Genomic DNA, 25,877 nt, shown 5'->3' on the forward strand with positions numbered 1-25,877 from the left:
TAGCTAAGTAATTAGGAATTTTTATAGGCAAATAAAAAATAGGGGCTAAAAGAGGTAGCTTGCTTTTTTAGGCAGGAAGGAATACCTAATGTTACATGTTAAATCAAAGACAGGTGTGGTGTCCCTGCTCTAGAGCTGCTGCCTTAACACTTGGGTTGTCAGGGGGAAAATGGGGAGAGATCATGCACAAATGTAATTTCAGCTTCAATCTTGAAGGGCCAGAGAGAAGCTTTTGGGAAGGGGGGAGCGAGAGGAAGGGAGAAGCACCTCCATGCAAATTGGAAAGGCTTCAGGGTAGAACATTACCTGTAGCTAAAACACTCAATATTGCTCTTCCAAACGTAAGGGTAAGTTCCTTGTCCTTTCTCAGCACTCTTCTGGCTGGGAGGCAATGGGAACTCAACTTAGCAGCCTTTCACATGGAGCGCGTATGACGGAATGACCTCTAATTCCACACAGTAGTATCTAGTGTTTGATGTAAAGCCTCTTTAGTTCTGGTACTGAGCAGTTGTTTGTTTTTGCTTCAAAATATTTGAAGAAGACGGTCCAGTGTCTTTTGTTAAGAATGTTATTCTGAACATGGTTCTTCTCTTCTGTAAATGATACTCCAAAATAAAATACAATTTAAGCTTAATCATTTTTGATTACTTACATTAGGAGGCATTGTTACAACATCACCATGGCTTTAAAGAGATTTTTTTCATGTAACATTAATATGTTATGAGTAGTCCTTTTCTTTTGTTTTCTTAAGCTTAAACCTTCGTCAGATATGTGTGCTTGTTAGGAGGGGTGCAAATCTCTCTTGAATTGCTTTATTCTCTAGGATTTGGTCATCTGTTGTGATGCACGTATTCTTGAATTTACTGAAGAGAAGGGTGGCTGAGGGGGTTTTTTTGTGTTTTTTTTAAAAGGCATCAATTGTAGATGCAAGGGAACTGGATTCAGCCTTAGTGATTCGGTAACAGAGTATCCCTTGTACTTTGGTAGCAAGAACTAGGATAGTAACCACAGAGTTGGTTGAGAAGATATTTCATAGTACAGCAATCTCTTTGCTGTAAGAGGCAATGAACTTCAGTATAGGAAAATTTAACATGATGATCCAGAAGCAGGGGAGAAAACATTTTTGAGTAGCTTTCATCTAAGTCTTTGATTGCAGAACAGCTAGTGGGGAAAAAGTGAAATGCAGTTTGTCTTCGAACATGAAGGGGATGAAGCAAGGGGAGCAAAATAAGATAGTATGCTAGCAAACTACTGCTGTTTCTATGTAATGTGAGCGTTGAAGTAGTCAGGTATTCCCTTTCCTTGGATAAGATAACCAAATGCATACAGGCGGTCTGGACTCTGAAATCCAAGGTGATCTTTCGAGGTTTGTGTGTACTTCGAAAGCATCTGATGAGTGGCTGATTTTTTTTTTTCTCCAGTGGAGCATCGTACCATTTGTTATACCATACAGAATGTTAAGAAGGGGGCAGATACAAGTTAGTTTTCCTTTTACTATATAAATATTCAGATTTCCTTTTTTTAGGGGTTTTCATTTGATATGAAACTTAAAAAAGGCAAATTCTATTTGACAGTTTTAAAACCTTCACCTATACATCATAGCATCATAGGAAAATTTGGGTTAGAAGAGATTGCAGGAGGTCATCTGGTCCAGCCTCCCGCTCAAAGGCTAGACCAAGTGTTTTAAAACTTGTGTAAAATGTATCTTGTTTGTGTCCTGCAGCTGGAAAAAAACATTTCTCATGTTTGACATAACTTTTTGGAAGTCTTCTCCATTCTCTAGCCTTCCTCTCTGCTCTCCCCCCACCCCTGGTGTTTTGCAAGGCAGCAAAGCAGAAAGCTTCTTCAGGTAGGTTTTCTGTCGTATTGTTTTACCTCCCGTGCATAAACAAGAATATACATGAAAACTGAGATTCGAAAAGGAATCACCACCCCATTAGGTCCAGTTGGCCCAGGTGAGCAGTCAGTAAGGTTTTTGTGTAAGTTGCTGGGGACTGGGTCTGAGCTGTAGTCTTTGGCACTAAAGGATTGCTAAGGTAGCTGTCTCTGTTTTCCTGGCTTCTTTGAATGTGATCCTAATCTCCTGTGAGAGCAGCTGGAGGCAAGGAAAGAAAGATTGCCTGGTGATTGCACAGCCTTTTCTGCTACTGCGATCACATGTGTTCTCCCCAGTTGCTCCAGGAAAAGCTGTGGCTGTCAACTAAGTGTAAAAGGTGACAGGTGACATGGTGAAAGCGAAGTCTTGGTGCTCTGTGTGTGACTATAACCCCACACATCTATTTATGATTTTTGAAGCAGAGACCCTCCAAATTCAGTAAAACATTTTGCAGAAGCTGTATTAGAAAGCATTGGGAAAACAGGCTGCTAGTTGTCTTTTGACTGTGGTGGAAGGTCTGCTGATTTGTTACTGCCTCTTTGTTTCTGAGGGCCAGTCTTTGCCCACCTGATACATTGGCCTTTACCTGATGGATTAGTCTCCACATCTGTTTCTGAGTGGAGTAGCTGTCCTGCAGCACAGAGCTGCTTTGATTCTGCTGATGTCGTGAAAGTGAACTAGCTGGCTGGCCCTGGTCCTTCTACCCCCTACACTCAGGTCCTTGCCTCCTCACCTGTGGCAGGTCACTGCCTGCCTTCAGTGTGATTTCCACCCTCTACTTCCAACCAAATTCATGTTAAGATGGCAGATGCGTTGTGTGGTTTGGGTAACCTCACCAGTAGCTTTGTGAATTCTGATGAATCAGTCGTGGGTTTTGTGCCCTTTAGCCAGTTCAGCCGGTGTCTACTCAGAGGAACTGCAGTCACTAACCTGGGTGTAAAATCCGAATTTTAGATAAGCCAGTTCCTCTTGGTGTTCTCACCCACTTGTGAGCATGTAATGATATTCTTTGATATTAATTGCAAAGATAGGTTTACTTCAGGTTCTTCACATTAAGCACACTGTGGCTGTTGAAGAAACTACCAGAGAAACCATAATGTGGGTAAATGAGTTTTGCACTTGAGTACTTCTTCCCAAGGTGCAGTAGTCTTCTGTATTCCTGCTGCTTCTTTTTGGACAGAATGACATCATTCAGAGTTTTCTTACTACTGTATTGCTGAAGATGAATACATAAAACTAGAATTGTCATAACTTTTTAAAAAAATCCTAAAACCAGTTTGAACTCTTTGCCTTTCTCTTTGATGGGCTAGTTTAGTGGGACAGCAATTGCAGTCTTTCTCTCCTAAGTAAATTCCTCATGTTATTAGCTTCCCAGTTTCAGTGAACAATGAAAAGGGACAGGTTTTTCAAGACAGGGATGTGTGCTTTTGCGTTGCTGTCAGGTAGTTTTGAATTGAATTACTACTTCTTTCCTACCCACAATATTAGAAAAAAACAAACAAACAGAACCTCAAAACCAAAACATGGACACAAAAACCCCAACCAACCAAAAGAAAAAAAAAATAATTAAAAAAATCAACTAACCCCAAACCTACCCCAAAACTCTAAGCCCACCAAAAAGCTGCAAACCTCACGAACCCGTTTACAGTCTTTGGCAGTATGGGCTACGTCTGTTGCCATAAGGACAGGTATTCCAGATTAGAAGTCTACGAACACTGATTCAGAGTGAATGTTTCAGACATGTAATATATTGCTTTGTATTACCTGGACAAAAGGTGGCAAGTAAGGCAGTAGTCACCTTTGTGAATCACTTTCTTTGCCAAGATATCTTTAAGTCATCCTTTTCCAGCTTTCCACTTCAAGTGTGCACTTCTTAGCTAAACGGCCACCATCAATCTGGTGATTCTTTACAAAGGAGCTAGCAGACAAAATAAAAATTACTTCCGTGGATAATGGTTAACTAAAGGCTATCAGATTTGAGGGCTTTCTTGCTATTTGCTTTTTTAATTTTTCTACTGGTGAGGTCCAAATTATATATACTAATTGCTCAGCAAACAGTGTGTGTTCTGGAAGTCGGTATTTTTTCAGCAGATCCATGTCTTCTACTTTATTAAATAATTCCCCAAATTCACTGAATTTCAGATCACTTCATAGTTTGAATAAAGAAGGGTTTTTCACAGGTAAAATGTGCTTTTAAATATACCTCTACCTGATAACCTTTGTTATGGCATTTGTGTCTTAATTAAAACATTATGCAAAAGTGTTCTGATTATACAAGTCATAATGTTACAAGTTAATTGAAATAAAGTATCTTAAAAGTTCCCAAATGCAAGAAACTGACAAATCTTCAGCTTACTTGATTCATCTACTTTTCAATGAACTGGTGAACAGTGGTGATTTTTTTTTTTTTCCTTCTCAGAAATCCTTTTCTGAAGGCTACTTTTTTTTCAGATGTTTAAAGTTAGGGTGGGAAATGGGGAAGTTTTATCCAGTGCTTGCCCATTCTGGCTGTGTGTACAACCTGAATCTGGGACTTAATAATATTTGTCTAAATTCTCATACAATTCCCTGTCACAGGATGATCGTAAAGTATTGAATAAGCATTAAAAGAACTTACAGCTCGCAACTTGGTTGCCTTAAGCAACTGTTTGCGTGCACTCCGTCAACCCCAACGCGAAGCAGCCCCGGTTTGCGTTATTCCCCTCCTGTCTTAGTTCGTATGCCTTGGATAAGAAGTGCACAGGCAGCCTTGACTGTGTTGAATCTCAAGTTGCTGTAATGGAATTACTTCTAACACATTTTACAGTATCTATTATTAAAATTGCTTTACATAGTGAGCATATTAATAAAACTGCATTAACCTATTAAGTATTAATGGAGATGGGCTGTGCAGTTTGAGCTTAGCGCGTGGGTGACTATAAGACATGGAGAGTAGCTACGCTGCGTACTTGGTTCAGAAGTAGATACTGAGCATTCACTGGGACTCTTGTCTTCTGTCATTCCTTGGTGAAATGATGTTTAATGTGTATCTGCTAAACTTCTGACTGTCTAGTTATGTTATTGTAAGGTGTAACTCTGAGAGCTTTTGCAGTACAATTAAAAAAAAAAAAAGGAGAATCGTAGTGCAAGTGTGTGTGATTTAACATTTCTACAAAATTGTCATTAGGATCAAGAGGGTGTAAATAATCCAATTAAAAATTTCATTAGCTGTTGGTATTTGATTTCACAAATGCCAAGAGCAAACTATTTAACTTGGACATAAAAGCCATAACAGAAGTTGAAGGGGCATACTTGAAAATCCTTTCCTGATAAGAAGGGAAGGAAAAATACAGCCATTCATTGTTTTTCAAGGTGGATGAGACTTGAATTTTTTGAATGAATTTCTGACATATTACATTCTCTCTCCTCAGAAAGGCAAATGCATTTTATTTTCAGCTTTCATCTGTTATGACTAATCTTAATTTAAAAGCAGACTTTTAATCTTCAGTTTTGAAACCTGTGTTCACTTTATTTTTTTGTGCTTCTCAGAATCTTCAGGACACCAGTTCACAAAGCTTGTTCTATGCCAAGGTCGTAACTTCAGAGACTCTAAGACAAAAGTTAATTTCTGCTAAGTAATCTGGACCATTAGAAACTGCTGTGACTTCAAGTTAAAAGAATAGTTCAAATTAGGAGCAGCAGAGTGCTTAAGGTTTCAGGAATTCCTTGTTTTTACGAGGAATTTACTCAAACCCCTATCTGTTATATGACTGCCAGTTAAATGGAAGGATGCACAGGCAGCATCATCTTCATGCAACAATTTGGATGACCCAATCTTCAAATATACATTGGGGGCAGTGCTTTGGGAAGCTAATGAATAATAGCTGGCTAGATGGCTAGCCTTTTACTAGAGGTCAGAATGCTTACTGGCATCACTAAATATAAATGGTAGCTTAGGGTGATGTGGGATGAAACTTGAATGTTTTGGAATCAGAGGAAAAAAAGATGCACTTCCCTGTATTGCTAAAGTTAGATATGGAAGTTGCTAATGCTAGGAATAGCTTGACGTCAAAGTCAATACAAAACAAAACACAGAAATCTGGCTAGTGCATATGCTCTAAGTTTGTTTTAGAGTTGGTGATAATTAAAAGGTGTGTCTGTCCAGCGCTGAACTCTGGCTCTTAGCATATTTCCTCCTTTCGGCTGCATGTGAACCTTATTTGTCTAAGGAGTCTTGCTTTTGAATCCTGGGATCTCTTTTTAGTTGATTAAGCTCTCTGCTAACAGCCCAGAATAAGAAGTACTGAGATGTGCCCTGTTAGATTTCTGGGTGTGTGGATGCTGTAGTACCTGGTGTGACTTCTTTGCCTTTGCGTTGCAGCATCTGTTACTTACTGGCTGCACTATCTGGTTTAGTAGATGTCCAAGCTCTGAATGTTCCCAGATGACCTGTGAGGATCACTAATGAGGTCCTGGCCTGAAAAAGTGCTGAGACAGGATTAGCATGACCTGTGGTAAATCTGTTCAGTTGTTACTCATTGTAGGAAAGTACGATATAGTTCTGCAAGAGAAAACCCAAGCATTTTGTAGACCTCAGTTATTAACATAATCTTCCATTGCTGGTTGAAGGCTGGTTCTGTATGACTCCGTCCTCTAGAAAGTAGGAACGAGCTTGGCAAAAATGCTGTGCAACCAACAGGTAAGACAGAATAACCAGGCATTCACTGGGAGTTGAGGCATCCTTCAGTACTTAGACGCTAACTAAATCAGGATGAACATACCTGCGTTTCTGGAGAATTTGCTGGAATTGATTTCCCCTTTTCTTTTTTTTTTTGTCAGATTGAGTTGTACCTTTCCTGGCTGTGTCTTTAGGGATAAAGGAAAAGGGGGCATTGTATCTGATCAGGCACAGGTACAGGAAGGACAAATATCTGTATAAGGCTGGCACTTCATTTCAAATTGTGCACAACTTACCTTAACCTTGTTGGCTGGATTGATACATGAAGCTTCTACAAAATTTTCAGAGTAAGGACAAAGAAAATACACTGAATATCAAAATGCTCTAGCAGAGTCAAAATTCTTGCTTAAATTGAGCTTCCATCCTCCTTCTGATCACATTGTTGATAGCTAGAAGCTGCCTTAGTACAGGTTGTTTCCTTGTTTAAGCTAGTCTCCGTGTAGCTTTAGAAGATTCATTTAGGACAAATGCCGTCTGAGTGTTACAGGTGACAGTTGTGATGAAGGAAGTAAGCCTGAAGATCATAGTTTGAGGACAAAAAGACAGAGTGTGGATATGGCACCATTTTTTCACTGAAGGATTTGTGTCATCAGCTTTACAGGCAGCAGTGTGAGAACCATTCCAGGTGTATTTCAGTTTATGTAGCAAAATTTAGGAATTCTATAAATCAAATCTACTTTTCAAAGAAATAGTGATGAGTTAAGTATTTCTAACTTGAAAAAAAGAAATTATGTTAAAAGCAATGATTTCTTCTACAGAGAAGTCAGTTTAAAAGAATACCTAAGCAGCCCAAACTAGCGGTTTTATTACTGATACTTAATGTGACGCTGGGGTAGGCTGGTGTGACTGGTGTTGGAATGGACGTGTAACTCCAGGTGAGTGACTTCCAAGGCTGCAGCGTGCTGCGTGCCTGCAGAAGTTGAGAACCGGGAGCCAGGGTGCGTTCTCCCTGACCTGATGAGGAATGTGCTGTACAACTTGAACTCTTCTGAGTGCTTGACCTTGCTGGATGAATTTGCAAACTTGTGTTTGCACACAGAGAATTATGTCATGGAATGGCTTTGTTTCTCTTTGTGCTTACCATAACAAAACTGTTATACAGCAGTAGTAAAGTACTCTTGTAGTAGCAAAAGTATATAGCTTGAGCTATGCTCCCTATGGTCAAGTGTATTACATAAATTATTTGAAAACAAGAACTGCTGAGCTCTGTCCTGAATAAAACTCTGAAAATGCATAGTTGATGAATTTTGTGCTGAAATATCCAAAGATGATAATGCAGAGCTATCTGCGCATCTCTTAAGCTTTCCTTGTGGTACCATTGATAAAACAAGCTGTTGTGGGTGAAGGTGAAGATGCTCTCCGTTGCGCTGTATTAATCACGGTCTCTCCATTTGAGTGAAAATGTAGAAGATGACGTCTCTGAATCATTTGTCTGTGTTACCCTTCTTTAAGAAATTGAAGACCTTTAAATGAAATAACTTCTGAGTGGTCATACCCTACCTGGTCGTAATAACTACTAAAGATTCTTTGCTTAATTGGCATTTGTTATCTCTTACCGGCACGTGTGCTTGTCGTAGCCCAGGGTGGCTTTCTGACATGAGAGCAATTCAGTATGTAAGATTTTTGGTGGATAAACGTATGCGTGCCAGTGTTTCCGTAGTGTTTCTCCTATTGTTGTAGTGTTCTGGATCTCACTTAAAATTCACCTTTGATTCCTAAACATCAAAGCACTAATAATAACAGAAAAGCCAATGTTTTCTCAGCTTCTCAAGCCGTGAAATAATTAAGTAATTATTTGACTTCCGTGTCCGGATGTCAGATACTCTGCTTCTTACGAGGCTTTTCAATGGTCCCTGTAGAGACTTTGCTTTTATTGTATTCTGAGGGATACAAATATCTTAGAATATGTATAGAAACTGCCCCTTAATAAGCTGTTCTTAAAGCACCTGTTAGTTCATCAGGCTTCTGTGATTAGAAAATAGATAAGTGATTTTAAACACTTGTTCCATGAAAGAAAAAAATCACCAACTGCTAACTTAGTGTTTGTGTGAATTTAGGAGTTTAACATCTCACGAGCAACTGGAGGAGATGTCAATGTGTAGTGCAGTGTATCTATATGCCTATATCAATGTGAAGTTATTGTGATGGCTTGTAGAAAACACCGTATAAGCAAACAGTTTCTGGGATCAATGGAGCAATAGAGGACAGCAAAGGTTCTGTGGTATTCTCTTGTTCTCATGGAGAACTTTCTATCTTGATGCTGGGGTGAGGAGAGAAAAGGGCAGGTGCTTGAGGGTACTTCTCTGTTCAATATACTGTACTCTGTGGGTTGGTTGCTCATTTTTCATGATGCACTGGTTTTTCCTGTGGAAGTATATAGTTTTTGAAGGAGGTGGCACCTTTGCTAGGAATGGTTGAGTAACTAACCACACAAGATATCAGATACTAAACAAATTAAAAACTTCAAATACTGTAAAATAAAATATCCTAGAAGTGTATTCCATGAGATGATAATGCAATATGGTCAACACAGTTGAGAGAAAAATAGAAAACACAGCAAAATGTTGTTATTTCAGCTTAGTAATGGAGGAATATATAACTTGCAAGAACAACTTCAGTTTCACAGTATCCTCCTTTGTGTTGCAAGACCTGAACTGTTGGATTTTGGAGGTCACCAAAAGGCTCTTCTGGGGAAATTAGTAAGAATCCCAATGACTTGTGTGGAAAAGGAGCTGAATAGGCAGTTACGTTCCATCTGCTCATGCAAGGAAGAACAGACTTGCTAGAGATGTTTCCCTCAGAGTGGCATAGCATTATGAAAATCACAAGTGAAACCATAAGCAAGCCAATCTGTTGCATTGGGATGTGTGAAACCTGGTATTTTAGTTACAGAATGGAAGCAGTTGGGAAGGAACCTCTGGAGTTCCTGGGTCTAGCCCCCATGAAAAGCAGAGCCACCTTGAAGCATGGAGGCTTCACAACTTGTCTCACCAATCTGTTCTGATCTATGGCTACCATGATGGTGAAGTGTGGTCTCAGGCTTTGGTTTGTTGTGTTTTTGTTTTTTTCTTTTCTCTGAGTATCTAATTGGTATTTCACTTGCTGCCAGCTGTGCTGCTTTCTGTGCCTTGTGCTTTTGGTGTGCAGCTCCAAGAAAAGTCCTATTCTGTCTTCTGCCTTGCCATTAGGTAGCTGTAGATGCTATATTTACCCTTGGCTTTCTCATCTTAAGACTGATGGAAGTGTTTGTGACATTGAGTTAAAAAATTTCCAGATAAAAAGCATATGTGTTCTGGGAAGTTTCTTCATCGTAGCTGTAGTGGAGAGCCCCGAGCAGCTGCAGGAACTTTGGCACCATAAAACTGTTCATCACTGTCAGCTGAATAAGAGAAACCTCTGTAGTATTAAGGTATTTATAACAAAATAGGTTGAAGTTGCCCTCTAAAATAGTTAATGCCTTTTGTGTGTTGTCAACAAACGTGTTGGTAAAGAGAATCCAAGATTAAACCAGTCGCAAATTGAATAGGCTTTGCTATTTGAAAGGAAGTAATTTTTAGCTACAACTTTTTTCCTCGTTTGAAATAACACTACTGTTTTCTAGATACTGCTTTTATGTCAGGTGTTAGTAATGAAAAGTAGCTCCTGGCTTCCTACTGAAATTACTCCCATTCATTTTTTTATGTGTGATTTTTTTTTAAAGTAATTTTGATCACGTGCCTGAATTTTGAAAGATGAAGCAGTTAAACGTGGCTGAGAAGTATTTTGTAAGAGCCACTTGATTGCTGGCCTGTTTGCAGCATGTGAAATTTTTGACAGAAATCTCGATTGATTCTTCCATGTTCAATAATGTGTTCATTACAATGGTATTTCCTGAGCAGCTGGGCTTGCTTAGCTTTGGAGCTAAAACAGCAAAAGCAAGGAAGTGAATTTTCCAACCCCCCCACCCCCCTTTTTTATGCGTGTTAGAAAATTATGTTAATTTTTTTATCCTGTTAATGAAATGGCATGGAAACTATTTGAATAATGGGGGAGGACAAGAGCAGAAGTGGAGGACAGGGAGGAAATGGCACTATAGTTCTGTAGTCTTGTGTATGGTGAAAGGGTTGGCTTCAGGAATTAGCTTATCCTTTCAGAACTAGTCTAATCAAAATTCATAGATAGAGCTGCATTTCCTGATGGTCTCTGAATTAATAAGTGCTTCTGTTTCAGGCAGGTCTTCTGAAGTGGTAAAAGATGAGTCTTCTAGGTTCAAACTACTTGGTATGTCTTCAGTTAACAGCCAGGTCATCTGTCGTAATGCATCTTACTGGCAATGTGGTGTGAAAAATGGTATGTGAAATGGTATATCCGTAAGGGAGAATTTGTGTACTGTCTAACTGCATTGAGACAAATGCATATATTTAAAGGTTACTGTAAGAAATGTCTTTCGTCAGTGGAAAATACTGGTCTTCAGGTTTTAATCTTGTGCTCAAGCAGTATCTTTGGCTATTACTTAAAGACAGACTGAACATATAGAATTCTGTTGAAAGCAGAATTTAATAAGCTGAAAGCTGGTATTTAATAGCTTTTTGCAGCTGATGTGAACTTGTTTCAGGTCTCTGCCTCCTGCCACCCATCACCTGCCTAATGGTTCTGCAAATGTGGAAGAAAACAGCCAAGCCCCTCCAGCTTCCTTGATTACTGCCTCACACTGTTGCACCTTCAGTGTCATAAGGACTTGAAAATTTTCCACTGTATTGTGGTATTTAAACGCCTCAAAAAAGGTGTGCAGAATCGGTCCCATAGCCTCTTTAAGAGTTACGGAAAAATCTGTCTCAGTGGTGCGTCATACCCGGTCTGTTGTGTCAGAGGAGATTATTGGAGTGCGTGGAGGTGCTTGTAACTGGATTTGTTTCTCACCTCTAACCTTGCTGCGCTGCTGAGAAGACCAATAGAGGAGGGCAGTGGACTGTGAGCGAGAACGTGGGCTGAGAGAAAGCGGCAGCGAGCCTGCTATCAGTAAGTGCTATCAGCAGCCCCTTGGTAAGAGCAGGGCTGGGAAGAACGTGGCGGTGGTATGCCTGTGCTCTCCTAGGGTGCCTGGTGCATGGCCCTGTGTTAGCCAAAGCTAGCCAGAGGGTTTTCTCCATGCTCCTACCCGTTGGCTTTAAACTTCCCGTGTCCTGCATTACTTTTGACGAGTCAACTCTGACAGGCTCTCGGGCCTATTATTAGCTAGCTTGTACATACAAGCAACTCTTATCCCTCACCGGGTGGATTTTTCAAGAATTATTTTCTGGTCTAATTCTAGCCTTCCCTTCTCCACCTTCTTTTCCTTCTTCCAAATGCCTGGTAGTAGTTCCATTCTCTTTGATGGCTGTGTGTGGAGCACACACGTAAGTAAGCCTGTGCTTGACACAAATACTTGTACGATATTGTGTAACTTGCTGAAGCCAAAGGAAAAGGCGCTGTGGTGGACAAGAAAAAAGCTTGTTTGATATAATTTATGAAGGGCAGAAGCAGGCTAGAGGTGCAGAAGTGGCAGAGCTGTGAAGCTAAAGGTAGGTGTGTGGATGTAGCTGCTGGGTAAATAAAGACTTCAGCAAGTTGCTCATGAGTTGAACCTGTTTGGGTTGGCTCATTTACATAGTTCACTTTACCACTCTGTTAACATGCTTCAGTGCCCCTTGGGTTGGTCTGTAGTTCTCAGCACCTACCCAGAACCACGGTCTTTGTATCTGCTAAATCTTTTTGTCTTGTTAGCTCCAGGATGGCTTGAAAACACTGCTACTCAAGTCCACAGCACATTACATTATCTTTGGTACTGTATTACATTTTTGAAAACAGAAGCTTTAAAAAGTTTCAGCAGATGTTAAAAGCTTCTACAAATGTCACAATTTGTTTAGTTACAGAATGGCATTACGCAGACTTTTAATGCAAGTCTTCTGTAATATGTAGGTGGCTTAGTGAATACAGTAACTGGAGGGCTAGAGCTCTGAGCGGCTTCCATCAATCTGCTTTTGTACGGAATCAGAAGGCATGCTTCTGTAATTCGGTACAAAGAGGCTTAGCAAGCAGATGCACTTGATATATGCATATAAAATACACAATATATATGGTGTGTAGGTATATATCTGTAGAGATTATATATAGAGAGAGAGGGTTCTGGAGGAGTCTTATGTTTGAGTCAAAAAACAGCACTCCCTTTCTAAAATTGTAAAAGGTGATGTAAAGTTGTAAATGCACCACAAACTGACATCAGCTGTATGCAGGACGATACCCATATTACAAATACAATAGCTGAGAGTTTGTCTGTTATCTACCTATAGGTGAGACCAGACTATACTCCCCATTATATTCCTGTTCTTTGCTTTCTTCATTTTCTTGGATACAAAAATCTGAAGACAAACATATGCTACATGTTATGACACTTAATTTTGCAGAGAAATGTTGCATACCTGGTTAAAACTTCTAACATTTTTGTAAAAAGCATACCCGCTAGCTCTTAGGCTGCTCGGTTAATAGATGGCTGTGTCAATAACAGGTGTCGTAGCATATTCTTTTCTTACACTGATGATTTAAAGTTCATGCTTTGAGTAGAACACTTCCATAAAAACGTAAGCCTCTGAATTCATGGCACTGAAGGAGGCTGGCTAGGCTTCATGGAGATTGTAATGTGACTTTAAATACTCAACTAGATGGTTGTTAATGACAAATTCACATACTTCTAATATTTGTGATATGGAAGTTCAGCCAGAAGTGGTTTCCAGAGTTCTGATGCCTTGTTTTCCGCACTGCAGTGCAGTCTCTTCAAGTGTGTAAATGATTTGAGGTGGAAAGCGGCCTGCCTGAAAATGAGTAACGCTGGGTAGCTGGCAGGCAGCAGGAAATCTTCCTGCTTTGTGAGATACCGAAACACCATATATAATAACCAAAAGTTGCAATCCTGAGTTTGAGGGACTGAAAGTATGTTTTTATGCTGCCTTTCAGAATATTTACAGTAAAATATTAAAGAAAATGTATGATAGTCTGAGTTGAAAAGCACCTACCTTTTAGGAAAAATTAATAATATCCAGAATGAGGTTAGGATTTTTGGAAACTTATACTGGTTCTTATCGAGGCATGCATGACTTGATTATTTATTAGCCATGTATTTAAAATGAGATTCCAAAGTGCATATGAGCTTTGGTTATAGTTAATAGCCCCTACGGGAGCACTGCATGTGTAGAAAGGTGAGCTACCTTCTACTTTATTCTCGGAAGCTTTGCCTACCAGTAGCAGAAAGGGCAGCCAGGTGACAGCAGCAGTCCTTTCAGGGTGTTCCAGATGATCCTTTTCTGAACATCTGTCCCATGGCCGCAGTGCCTTGCTGCTGCTTTTCGGTGCCTGACGTGTTCTGGTTTAGGCAACCAAAAGACTAGCAAGCAGGTTATATTGGCAGCCTACTTAGCAGCAAATTAAAGTTACAGAATTCATGTTTCTAAAGTTATCTTGATGGATAGATGATAGATGTTGACAACTGGGATAAAAACTTCGATTAAAGTGGAAGCCAACTTTTGGGATCGAGTGGCCAATTGATGGCAGGGCTGCCAAGAGTGTTAACACTTGTTCCCTTCCCCAGAAGAGCAGATGAAACCACAGGTAACAGCGCAGGCAGGGGCAGGGTGACTTCTAGCAGCTCTGGGCGCCTGAGGAGGAGGATGATTTATAGCATTACTGCCTGCTGTCTCAGTTTTAACATTTAATATTTGTATATGAGGTACCATAATGATTTGGTTTGGCTTTCTACAATAGTCTGCTTCACCTACAGCCTTTTACTGGACTTTGCTGACAGACGTGTTTGAGCTTTTGCTACCCACGTACCCAAAATGCCGGGGTACAGCAGAGCACAAAATGGGGGCGGTTTTAATACTGGCCATTCCGTACCAAAGGCTTTGGGGGGAGTGATGGAATTACAAACCAAGTTAATTGTGCTGTCTTCACCGGGCAGATTTACCACTGTGAAGATTCACCGTGTAGCTATCAGGGCAGGCGTACTGCAGGCTTTCATGTCTTAGCTTAAAGTATTAATGAAGGAAATAATGCAGTTTCTACGGTTCATTTTATTTTTGTCTGCTCTGCTGCTTCAATTAAGTTCTGTAGCAGCAAAAGGCTGCAACTCTTCTGTCAGAGGATGTCATCTGAAAAAAAACACTTTACATAAAATGGGAAGATGAATCTTGTGGACTTAATTCTCTGGATGCCTGTTTGTTTAGTGAGAAGATAACTTAGGACTATCCTGTTTTATTCAATAGAAATCCAGCTGCAGTCAGGTATTTTGTTTTGTTTTTAAGCTGAAGAGAAGCAGATGGATAGGCAAACTATAGTAGTGGTAATGGCTCCAGCAGATTGAGGGCAGAAATTGGAAGGATAATCTTAGTCATGCAGAAAACCTGAAGACTTTTTGGGCTTTCCCCCCTTTTCCCCTTTCCCCTTTTTTATTCTGTTCTTTTAAGTAAATTGCAGTGATGAAATCTGCCACGCTTGAGCATCAGAAACTATATGCAATTTGGAATTTGGTTGAAGGTGTCTGATAAGCTAATTTTTTTTAGAACAACATCTTTAGCATGCATTATGGTAAAAAAAAATCCTAATTGATTTAACTCTCTTATTTTTCCCATTTCCCCTTCACTCATCTTTAATAAATGGGTATGAGTGAAAGATATTTCATTATTGGGTTTATATTACATTCTTATGAAGTATGAGCCTTTTAGGCTATCAGGTGCATAAATAGGCAATAAAATCCGCACTTAAAAATTAGGAAAAGTATTGTAGATGGTGTTTTCCCATATGGCAGCATAGCCCTGGCAATAAGACATGTCACCTTCCTGGAGTGGCGATGACAACCGTTTGAAGCTTGGAAGCGCCCTGAATTTTCCTGAGGAACTGCTGTTGCAGTTGGGAGAGTTTCTGTTCAGATGCCGAGACCTTTGCCTAAGAACAGGGGTAGCTTTCTAGGATGTTTCTTGCAAGTATGTAAGAGCTTTTATAAAGCTGTATGGTGGTTCTGTATTGGCTTTTCCCGACGCAGTTAACCAGGTGAAGCTGATGCCTGGTATCCTGTGAACCCCCTCGGAGATTCTGCAATGGATGGGAGGCATATTTAACTCTTAAGGGCTTCGAGTGGGCTTACTGCAACCTCGCTTTCCCTTAAATACAGACGTGCAAACATCTTATTTCTCTCCTGGTGAGAGAGAGACAAATTATCGAGTTGCATTTTTACTGCACATCCCATCACCCTTATTCCCTTTCCTGGTCAGCATCCATTGTTTTTAGGACAGAAATCTGATTTCATTGTGCTGACAGTAAGACCATTATTGATAGCAAATGCTGACTTCTTGCTGGTAGCTCCTATTCTCTGTATTGTTATGAGATGTCTCTGTTCTTCATCTTAGTAAAGAATTGCCTACAGTGGAATTCAGGCCTGTTTTAATGGACAAGTGCATAGTGACAGAAGAACACAGATCAGTGGGCTTAATACAAACCCTGTGGCTTGAGAGAGACCTCGAGTTTGGTCTCCGTATTGCTGGTACCCTCCAGCACAATGTTGTTCTCGTCCAGATGCCTTCTCTTGTTTCCTCGTTGGACACTGATCTGTAATGACAAACAGCAGATGGAGCACTGTATCTCTAGAAGAGAAAAGTGAAATCATGTCTGAATTACTGTAAGAATTGTTCAGGTGACCTAATTTCATCTTCCACAATCAATTTGTTAAAGGAACAACTACTTGAAATGATACTGTGTGTTTAGAGTCTAACCTGCAGTGTGCAAAACCATTAAATTTAGGTCTGTTTTTCTTTAAAAAAAAAAAATAAAAGACAATGAGAGCAGTGAATATTTGAATGACTAGAAGTTGTCCAGTTGTTGATGTTCAGCAGTCAGTGCTGTGTGCTGGTGACCTGGTCAGCAATGCTGTGAAACTCAAGAACATCATTCAGAGTGGGAAGCAATGAATGCTGTATTCACAGGGCTCTTTCTGCACTTTTCCTGATCATTTTAGTTTTCATCTTTTTTTTTTTTTTTTAATCTGGAGTATTTAACTTGTTGGCTTCCCTTTAGCAGTGCCCAGTGTCTAGCTACAGATGCAGCTGGTACTGCAGCACTGCGGTTTTGCAGTAAAGCAGGCTGTGTGAGGCAGAAATCCACGTGAAGGTTGCTTGAAGCATTTTAAAGATTTCAGGCACTCATGTTACCTGTGTTTCACTGTCTTGATTTAAATAAATCATTGGGATTTATTGCTGAAAATCGTGAGACTAAATTATAGTAGAGTGCTTCTCTTGAATGGAACATGTTGATGCATTTTAAGTCATCAGGCTGGGTTTTGCTAGTTTGCTGGCAATGTTGTGATGTGAGTGAGCTTCTTGTGTGAAAAATCAAAATATTACATTCCATATATTCAAATGGATTTACGTTGCTGCTAGAGGTGCACTGGAATTTGGTTTTGTTGGCGGTGGAGGTCTTCAATGTAGTGTAAATAGGCTTGACCTTGGCAGTAGAATGAAAAGTGGCAAATATGACCCTTTAATGGCTACGTGGAATGGGGGATTTGCTTGGCAACTGCTTTTCAGTGTGAATATCATGGAGAGACAATGAGACTTTGTCAAGCACAGTTATTTTGGAGGTACTTCGGGTACGTGGCAGAAGGTAGTATGGCAATTAGCAATTTTTGAGTTAGGTGGGATAAATGAGGGGTGTATATATATACTCTTGTGTCATCAGGCCCTGTTGGTGAAGCCCCATATTTATTGGGCATGTGCCTCATGCTCCGCGCTTCCAGCAGCCTGCGGAATAAAAGGTAACCGGGAGCTGCAGCCAAGGGCCCTTCAGGACACAAGGCGTAGGCTCGAAGCCAAATGAGTTGTTTGGGTTGGCTGCTGTGACTTCTGGCTGCTCTTGTCCCAGGGCCTGAGGGACTTCTGTTCTGGGACCGGATCTGTGCTAATTGCAGGAGGGAATGTGCTGCTGCTGGGTCTCAGCCTGACTGGGGTGGGCGCAGCGACGCCATGCTCTGCGTGGGCTACGGGCAGAATCCCATGAGTTGAGGTATTGCATAGGCCTCTGTGGTAATTTTGGAGCTCTTCCAGAATATTAAACATGAAATCCCTTGTTCTGTGAATTAAGCTACTGCTCTGAGATAACCTGATATTGTATGGCCAAGTAATGTCAGATTTCTGAAGGCTAGTGCAGTTTCTCTGTCCGGCGGTGGGGAGAGACGAGAGGACCCGCAGGTGATGGTCTCTGGGCTGTGACAAGAAGCCTTATTGACGAGGAGTCTCACAGGACGCTGCAGGGTGGCCGGTTGTGATGAGCTGGAGCAGCAGAGCCACCTCCCAGCACGACTTACTACCTGTAGAAGAGCCGTTGCAGCATCCCGCACCCATGACCAACGTGACAATTTCCACCCGCGGCGTGACCGCACCGCAGGGACCAGGGGCCGGGCCCCGAAGGCGGGGAGCGGTGCGGAGCGGCCCCGCCGCCGGGAGGAGTGCGGGGAGCTGGGGGGTGTGTGTGTGTGTGCTCCGGAGAGGGTTGAAGGAATGCGCCGGGTATTTGTCTGCGCTGAAAAGTGGTTCCTCTGAAGGGGTCTGTCAGCCCGGGCGGATGAAAAATGGCTGGTTCCACTCCGGGTGAGGAGCCCGCTCTCCCGGAGCGGCGCGCTGGAAAGTGCGGCACGGATCCGGCTGGGGGATGCGATCGGCAGGTCCGGAAAGTCGGTGCGACACGCTGCAAGAGTGTATCTTTTTTGTTTGTTTTTTTTTTCCTTGTATCCCTCTTTTTTTTTTCCTTGTATCCCTCTTTTTTTTTTCCTTGTATCCCTCTTTTTTTTTTCCTTGTATCCCTCTTTTTTCTTTGTATCCCTCTTTTTCCTCTTTATTAGACCCGTTTTTCATTACAGGTTCTGCCCTCCGTCCCATTTAGAAATACCTATTGGAAATGTTCTTTTGAATGTCAGAGAAATAGAAAAACCTTATTATTGTACTATGGTAGTGAACAAGCATTTAGAAGGAACTGGAAACTTTTCTGCTGGTGGAGTGCGCTCATGTTGGGTTGTTCTTAAGACTTTTTTTGCTAGGGCTGGTCTTGATCAGGTATCTGATGTACAAATCTATTCAGTGATGAATAGAGCAAAGATGAATAATAAATGTTAATTATTCAGGGGTAGAGACAACAGCATCTGTCATACCTGGACAAGTGGGTTAAATCAGCAATTAATTGTGTTCCAGCTGGTAATTGGCCTGCAGCATGTGTTGTAGGATCCCAGTGTTGTCAATAAAGTAATGTTGATGGTAGCTGGAACCCAGCACACCCTTTATTCTTGGGTGCACCTGGGGTGAGAATACAACCTCCCACCTGGAAGTGCTCCTGATGGCAGGTCCTGCCCAGCTCATGCCACCTGTGTCTGTGGTCTGCAACTGTGATACTTGCCTGGGGGAGCACCCAAGTAGAAGCTTTTGCCATCTCTGCTCTCTTCTGCCAGGTTTTTGGAGGTATCCTGGGAGTGAATTGCCTTGAGATCTTTGGGCTGCTTTTCTGTTTGAGTTATACTTTCACTTTCCTTCCTTTTTACATGTTTACTGGTTTTGAACCTTACTGGCATTGGCAAAAGATGTTTGACTGCAGAGTTGGAAGGGACGTGCAAGGCAGTTGGAGGTAGTTTTTGAAGCTTGACTTTAAAAAGCATATTGTGCATGGGACCTAGAAACCTTATTCCCAGTATTGTTTAATTTCTGGTGTCTGTCACCATGGCTTACTAATGACTTTTTTAACAGGGACACCTATTGGTTGTTAATGATTTCAGCATTCCTGATCTGGACTGCTAGAGAACTGGCAAGCTGGGTGTGAAAGGTGTGTGTCACACTGTCTCCCAGCTTTGCAGAAGAGTCAAACCAATGGCTGGGGAGGGTATGGCAGGTCAGTTTTTTGCATGACTAACCAGGTAGCAATGTGGCTTTTTAATTGTGTGAAGTGTTATGGTTAACATTTATTAAGGACAATTACAGTTGTCATAGATGAAAAATAATGGGAATTATTATATTCTGGGAATTGTGACTCTTTGTTGTCAAGAAGGCGGCACTGCCCTCACTTCAGCCTGGATTCACAGCCCTGGGATGCATGGAAGGCTGAGCTCAGGTGTGATGTCTTGGCCAAAACTCATGGGTGATGTGTGCCCGTGCCCTTCATGGGCCTGGGTCCATCCTGGGGCTGTTGGCAGGGAAGTGTGAGGCGTAACTGCACTGCTCCCCTTCGGAGGCTCGATTTGGAAGACGGAAATCGAGAGAAAACTGCTTGGACTCACCTGGGAGGAAGACCCTCTGCATCGTGCCGCGCCGCTTTCCTCCCGCTCCGGGGCGGGCGGGACTCCAGTCCGGCGCTTGGGGAAGCCCGGGCTGCCGCGGCCCGGCGCTGCCCGCCCTCCCCTCCCCGCCGCCGCGCTGCCCGCCCAGGGGCGTGCGCCTCGGGGCCGGCCGCTCCTGCCCCCGCTGCGCTTGCGAACGGCGGCGTTTTCGTTTCCAAGCGGGCCCCCGTCCAGCCCAGCCCGGGCAGCGGGTTGCCGGGCTGAACGCTGCCCGCCCTCTCTGCTGTCCTGAGGACGGATATTAATCGGATTTACCCGGCGGAGGGGAGGGGGAAAAAAAAAAAGACGCAAGATCCGCAAACGTGCAGGCTGGCTGTAAACAATGAAATTGAAGGCTGCTTCTGCTCTAATCCCTTGAATACCGGACCGTGCTTCTCCCCGGCGATGCATTTCGAGATCCGCAGGAGGATGCGTGCGGTCGCCGCATGGATTTAAAGCGTTCCGGGGTGTCTCGGGAAGGGGCCGGCAGGGTTGGATGGCGCTGACATGGACGCCGTCCGCCGGCGGGCAGCGATGCCGGAGCGGAGCTGCCGCCTAACCCCGCCGCAGCCGAGTGACTCCCCGAGCGGGGTGTGACACACGGGAGGGTTTTTTTTTTTTTCTTTCCCCCCCATTGGGTTGCGGTGGTTTGTGGTTCTGCATATTCCGATTGGCGGTTCCAGAAAGCCACGTCTCTCCGGCACCTCCATCTCCGGCGGCGGGCGCGCTGTGATGCCCGGGCTGGATGCTGCTGCCTGAGGGGAGGAGAGCGGCGGGGGGGGACATGTACCTTCTGGACAGCAGCGAGCCGCCGGCCGCCGCCGCCTCTTCTCCGGAGAGGATGCAGCGGGGGACCCCCCAGAGGAAAACCGTCTACCGCATCTCTGTGACCATGGTGAAGAAGGAGCTGCTGGGGCCGGAGAGCGGCCATCCCGGCCCGGAGCTGCCCCGCCGCGGGCGGCGCGGGGGCAGCCGAGCGCCGGGCTCCTCCAGCCTCACCAGGGCCGGGCTGCTGCTGGTGGAGGAGGAGGAGGGCGAGGCGGAGGAGGGCGAGGAGCGGGACCGAGTCCCCAGCCCCTGCGGATTCCGCAACTTCAGGACCCTCAGCACCGGGCAGCTGGAGCTGGGCCGCCTCAAGGTGCCGCGGCGAGCGGGGCAGCCCTTCCCCGCCGAGCTCGCCCTCGGGGGGCCACGGGGCAGCCCTTCCCCGGAGGCGAGCGGCGAGGAGCCGGCTGCCACCTGTGGCGGGGCTGAAGCCGCAGCCTCCCCCGAGGAGGAGGAGGAGGAGGATGGGGGTCCGGGGGCCCGCGGCCCGCCGTCAGGCCGCTCGGGCGAGGCCCCGCAGGCGGGGGAGCGGGGGCAGAGCCCCTGGCGGCAGCCGGGCCTGCTGCGGCGGAGCTTCAGCTTCAGGCACTGGAGCGGCGGCGGGGGGGAGCTGCCGCGGATGCGGGCGCTGGGCCGGGTGAGGCGGCACAGCAGCTCCGGCTGCCTCCCCGGGCCGCCGCCGAGCCAGGAGGCCGGGCCGCAGGGCTCGCCGCCCGCCGCCGTCCCCGTCGTCCCCCCGGAGAAGCGCAATACGCTGGACGTGGGCGAGGTGCTGAGCCAGGCGGACCCGCTCTCCCAGCTGGAGCGCTGGGAGCGGAGCAAGAGCAAGAACCGGACTCTGGATAACAGCGACCTGCAGCGTCTCTCCGAGCGGCTGGGGCGGGAGGGCCCCGCCGCCGCCGCCCACGAGCACCGGCTGCTGCGCTTCTTCAGCGGCATCTTCGCCCGCAAGGACGGCACCTCCGCCCTCTTCGGCAGCCCCCACGGGCGCTCCCCCCGCAGCAGCTTCTCCAGGTCCAGGGCTTATTTTAGCAGCCTCAGGAGAGCCACCGTGGACATGCAGTCTAGCTCCGAGAGCATCAATGGGTCCCCCCACAAAGGTGCCCTTCCTTCTCTTATCTGGGGGTGTGTGTGCGTGTGGGGGGGTATTTGCTCCAAAGCTCTGAATCCGTGATAAGGGCTGGTGGGCCTTTATGCGTGAGGAGAGGGAGATGCTGCAGTGGGATATATGATGGCTGTATGCAGTAGGGGATAAGGCACACTTTAAAGTGTGTGCTAGAGCTTTCTTGTCAGGTGCATCGCCTAGCAGCTCTGATGGGGGCAGGTTAGGCTCTGTACCTCCTGAACCAAAAAGCGCTCTCTGGGTTGGTTGATTATGCATTCCATGGCAGCTGAGTGATGCAAGTGTAGCTCGTTTAATTATGGAGTAGAAGGTGAACTACAGTGCTGCTGTATATAGGTCACTGGGTGGCCCAGTGCTGCGCAACACTAGGACTTTCCCCTTTTGGAAAGACACTTGTAATCCTAAAGATGAGTTACGGTGCTCAGAAATGTGGCTGCTTGCTTTAGAGGAGTAGGTAAATACTGATGATGTAGATGTATTGTAAATCCTAAACCTCTTAGGAACAAAAGAATTTCAACAGAGTTTGATATTTTTTAAAAACAGAACAAATTCAGAAACCGTGCTCTTTGAGTTGTGTTTATAGGTGTGTACAAATCTTTAACTAGCCAAAGTGTTGCTAATTCTCAATGGAAAACAGATTGGAAAGTTCTGGGGTTTGTGAATCCCTAGGATACAAGAAAAACTTGAAAATTAACCTTACTGTGGGATGGAAGTCAAGAGCTGACTAGCCGCTTTCTGTGAGGATGTGAAAGGATCACAGTATCGTTAAACCAGAAATGCTGGTTGTGGAGCTTCACTGTAAGACAGTGTGCTTTCTTCCTAGCTGCTCGTTTCAACTCTTTAACAGGTATCTGTGATGAAACATTTAACCAGTAATTATAGCGTCCTTTGAGCACTAAGTACTTATCAAAGTGGCAAGTGATCTGTAAAGTGCTGCTTTTCTGCAAATACAGCTCTCGATTAGAAAGCTTAAGCTTTCTGCTAGCCCACAGGTACAGCAAAGGATGATGTAGAATTGGGATGGGCAGGTTTATTGTGGGGAAGCAAGAGTAGGAGCTGCTTCGTGGTGCTACCAGCCTGTTACAGATCCAGGAGTCCTGCTGTGAGTGGAGTATGCCCAGAGTTTGAGGCACAAGGAGCAAAGCCAAATATTTAAACCTAGTAACTGAGGATTGTAGTATTTTATTGATGTAGAGGCATTCATGTGGGCTTATAATAATCTTGACGGAAATTGTGGTCTGACCTTGGTTAAAGTTTGAGGTAACCACAACAGAGAGTTACTTCATACAACTATTTATGCCTGTCCTGTGCCAATACACTTAAACTATTACTCTGTTTTAACAACGTACAGTCATATAGTTGGAGCACAGTCCTTTCAGCCCAGGATAAGTTGAAGATTTCAGTTAATCAGTAACCGTTGATATGCAGCATTAAGATGTTCTGGGGCAGCTTTCCTTGTATGTGCCAGTGTCACATTTATCTGGTGAAAGTAAGCTTTGGGTCTTGTTTTCCAGAGAAAAAAAATGCGTGTTGGGACCAGCCATGTGGTTACAGGTTGGTAGCAGTGTTGCAGGCTTGTGTTATGGGTTAGCGGGTCTGGCATGCTCTGCCGCTTTCTGCTTTTTTCCAGAGAAGTTAAGGCTTTTGCTATCAGAAAAAGCTCGTGCACAGTTTCAGCTGTTGCTTATTGCTGTCCTCCAGAAAGCTAAGTTTAAATGAATTTGTCTTTAATTTCTCCTATTATATTTCTTAGGAAGAAAAAGTTTAATGGGATGTTATGATTAGCATGCCAAATATATTTTAGTACTTCGAGATTGGAATGAGCTGCTGTTCAGCCAAGACTTGTCTCTTGCCTCTTCTGGTTGATGTGAAATTGTATCCTCTTGACAGTCCTGTGCATACGTTTTAGAGTAATGATGGAGACACAGGTCCAATCTTGATTTTAGCGTTTGGTTTTTTTCCCCCTGTGTAACCAGTAGGAAAAAAGAAGTTTTACTACTTTAAACTTGTTTCACGCGTGCCATTGATATTCTGTGTGTTTGGTGCTGTGCCTGAGTTATTGACTTTGTACTTTCTATACAAGGCCTGCCTAAGGTCTGTACAGAAAGTAGACGTTTCAAATGTCGTACTTGTTGGCGTTTTCAACTTGAAATAATTGCCCAGATGTCACAATATCTGCTTGCGTTCTGTTTCTCGAAAAACTGTTCCTAACTACCTTAGTCGGGTAATATACTTTTGAACAAGCTGAAGTTACAGATTTTTTTTTTTTTAAAGCAAAGAAGAATATTTAAATCTATATGTTTTTGATGTTACTATTAATTATGCTGTGAAGTGGGTAAAGGTTGATTTTTGGGGGGGGGAATTATTCTTCACGGTGTCAGTAAGCAGTCTTTGGGCATCAAGCATTTTCGTTTTCTACTTGCAAAACCCCATTTGCTGTGGCATCGTTGGCCTCAAGTCCCATGTAAGCAACGATTCCCAAAGCTTTCCTTAGCAGTGGGGGGGAGGTTCAAACACCTACTTCCCAGCAAAGGGGAACTACTGCTTCCAGGTGACTTAAGTGTTGGCCAAATTTAAAAGGTAGCTTGTAGGAAAGAAAAGAGGAAAAACTGAAGGCATGGGTGGGGAAGATGAAGTGGTCTGTCAGCCAGCCAAGCTGGTGCCCATCTTTTGGATGTTGTTCATGGTCTCTGCTTTTTCATGAGGATTGCAACGTGTTAATGTGATGTTTTCTGGACTACGGAGGTGATGTTAGCAAGCTGCCACCTTCACGGCTAGCTTTGTGTTGAAAACATGTAAGTGTTTTTGTCCGTTTTGAAATTTTTTTTTTTATACGGTAGGCTAATGCTGTACTAATGCTGCTATTCTAATCTTGGAGTATTCTTCTATCTAAATATCAAATGATTGGTTTTGAAGTTCACTTGTCCCTGATTTTAAGAGTCTTATGTCATGGTGTTCAACCTGTAAATTCATTTATTTGAAGCAAGAAAAGTCTTTACATACTCACCACCACTACTCCCAAAGGAAAAAAAAAAAGAGAAAAAGAGAAATTTTCGTCAACTTCAAGTCAGAGAAACAAGAGAAGCTATTTTTGCCTTAAAACTATTATGGAGAACTTGTCAAGGAAAATGTTGTTCCTGGAGTTTTGGGTTTGTTTGTTTGTTTGGGTTTTTTTTTGTTATTGTTGTTTTGTTTTGTTTTTTCCCCTTGAAGTCTTCATGGTTCTTTCATAATGAGAGGAACTCTTGCTGCTCTGGAGGAGAAGGATGGCTCCAGGGCAGTGGGGTTTTAAAATGGCAGTTTCTTTTTCAGGGGTTCTGACTTTGTGCTTTTGTTTTGAGATAACTTTGTTTGAATAACCCCTCTTCAGGATATATTAAGCAGATGTGTGAATCAAAATTGTAGACTATCAAAAGGAGTATCATTATAAACTGCTCTTTTGAGGTTTTTTCCCCCCTGAGGTTTTAGAGGAATTAGTTTTAAGCTCTTATCTCAAACTCTCTGCAGTTTGTGGTGATGGGAAGTAGAAGGAAGCTGACAGGTGATCTCTGTTGGAGGCCTCTGGTCTTTTCTTGCAAAGCTTCACTTGAGATAATTCTTGTTAGTTCTGTGTCATCTCTTGCTTATTGCCCTGGTGCATTACGCTGCTGACATTTCCAACGCCAGCCCAGTAAACTTTCTGTGCGCTCGTGTTGGGTGATCAGGCGAAGCTTTGGAGCACGTGAAATTTGGGCAACGTGGTGCAAATATATTGGAACTAGTCCCGCATTGTTCCCTGTCTCTTGGCTGAAGGTTTTTGATGATGTGCTGGTATAAGAATACTATTTTTCAACACTGGAGAGTCCCTTTTTTAATGGACTAAAACTTCTAGGACTCTTCTAGCTGTTTCAGTTATTGTGAGTGAGTGTTGTCTAGGCATTGTTATGAAAACAAAATCTAGCAGATAAATAGATTGCAATTGGGGTTAAGCATTGTCAAGCAT

General features: G+C 43.5%; 1 protein-coding gene across 18 annotated transcripts in view; it reads left to right on the top strand.

Annotated features, from left to right (window-relative positions):
* Positions 1 to 25,877, top strand: part of AGAP1 (ArfGAP with GTPase domain, ankyrin repeat and PH domain 1) — a 385,263-nt gene that overhangs the window by 61,127 nt on the left and 298,259 nt on the right. For 10 of the 18 annotated variants that reach the window (XM_074595878.1, XM_074595880.1, XM_074595883.1 and 7 more), the window contains exon 1: positions 20,550 to 21,872. The exons of the other annotated variants lie outside the window; for them this stretch is intronic. In XM_074595878.1, coding sequence (XP_074451979.1) covers positions 20,693 to 21,872 — 1,180 coding nt within the window. In that variant the 5' untranslated portion in view covers positions 20,550 to 20,692. Of the gene's footprint in view, positions 1 to 20,549; positions 21,873 to 25,877 lie in introns of those variants that run through there. 18 annotated transcript variants of the gene reach the window in all.

This window comes from Larus michahellis, chromosome 7 (genome assembly GCF_964199755.1).
Source record: "Larus michahellis chromosome 7, bLarMic1.1, whole genome shotgun sequence".
Classification (NCBI taxonomy): domain Eukaryota; kingdom Metazoa; phylum Chordata; class Aves; order Charadriiformes; family Laridae; genus Larus; species Larus michahellis.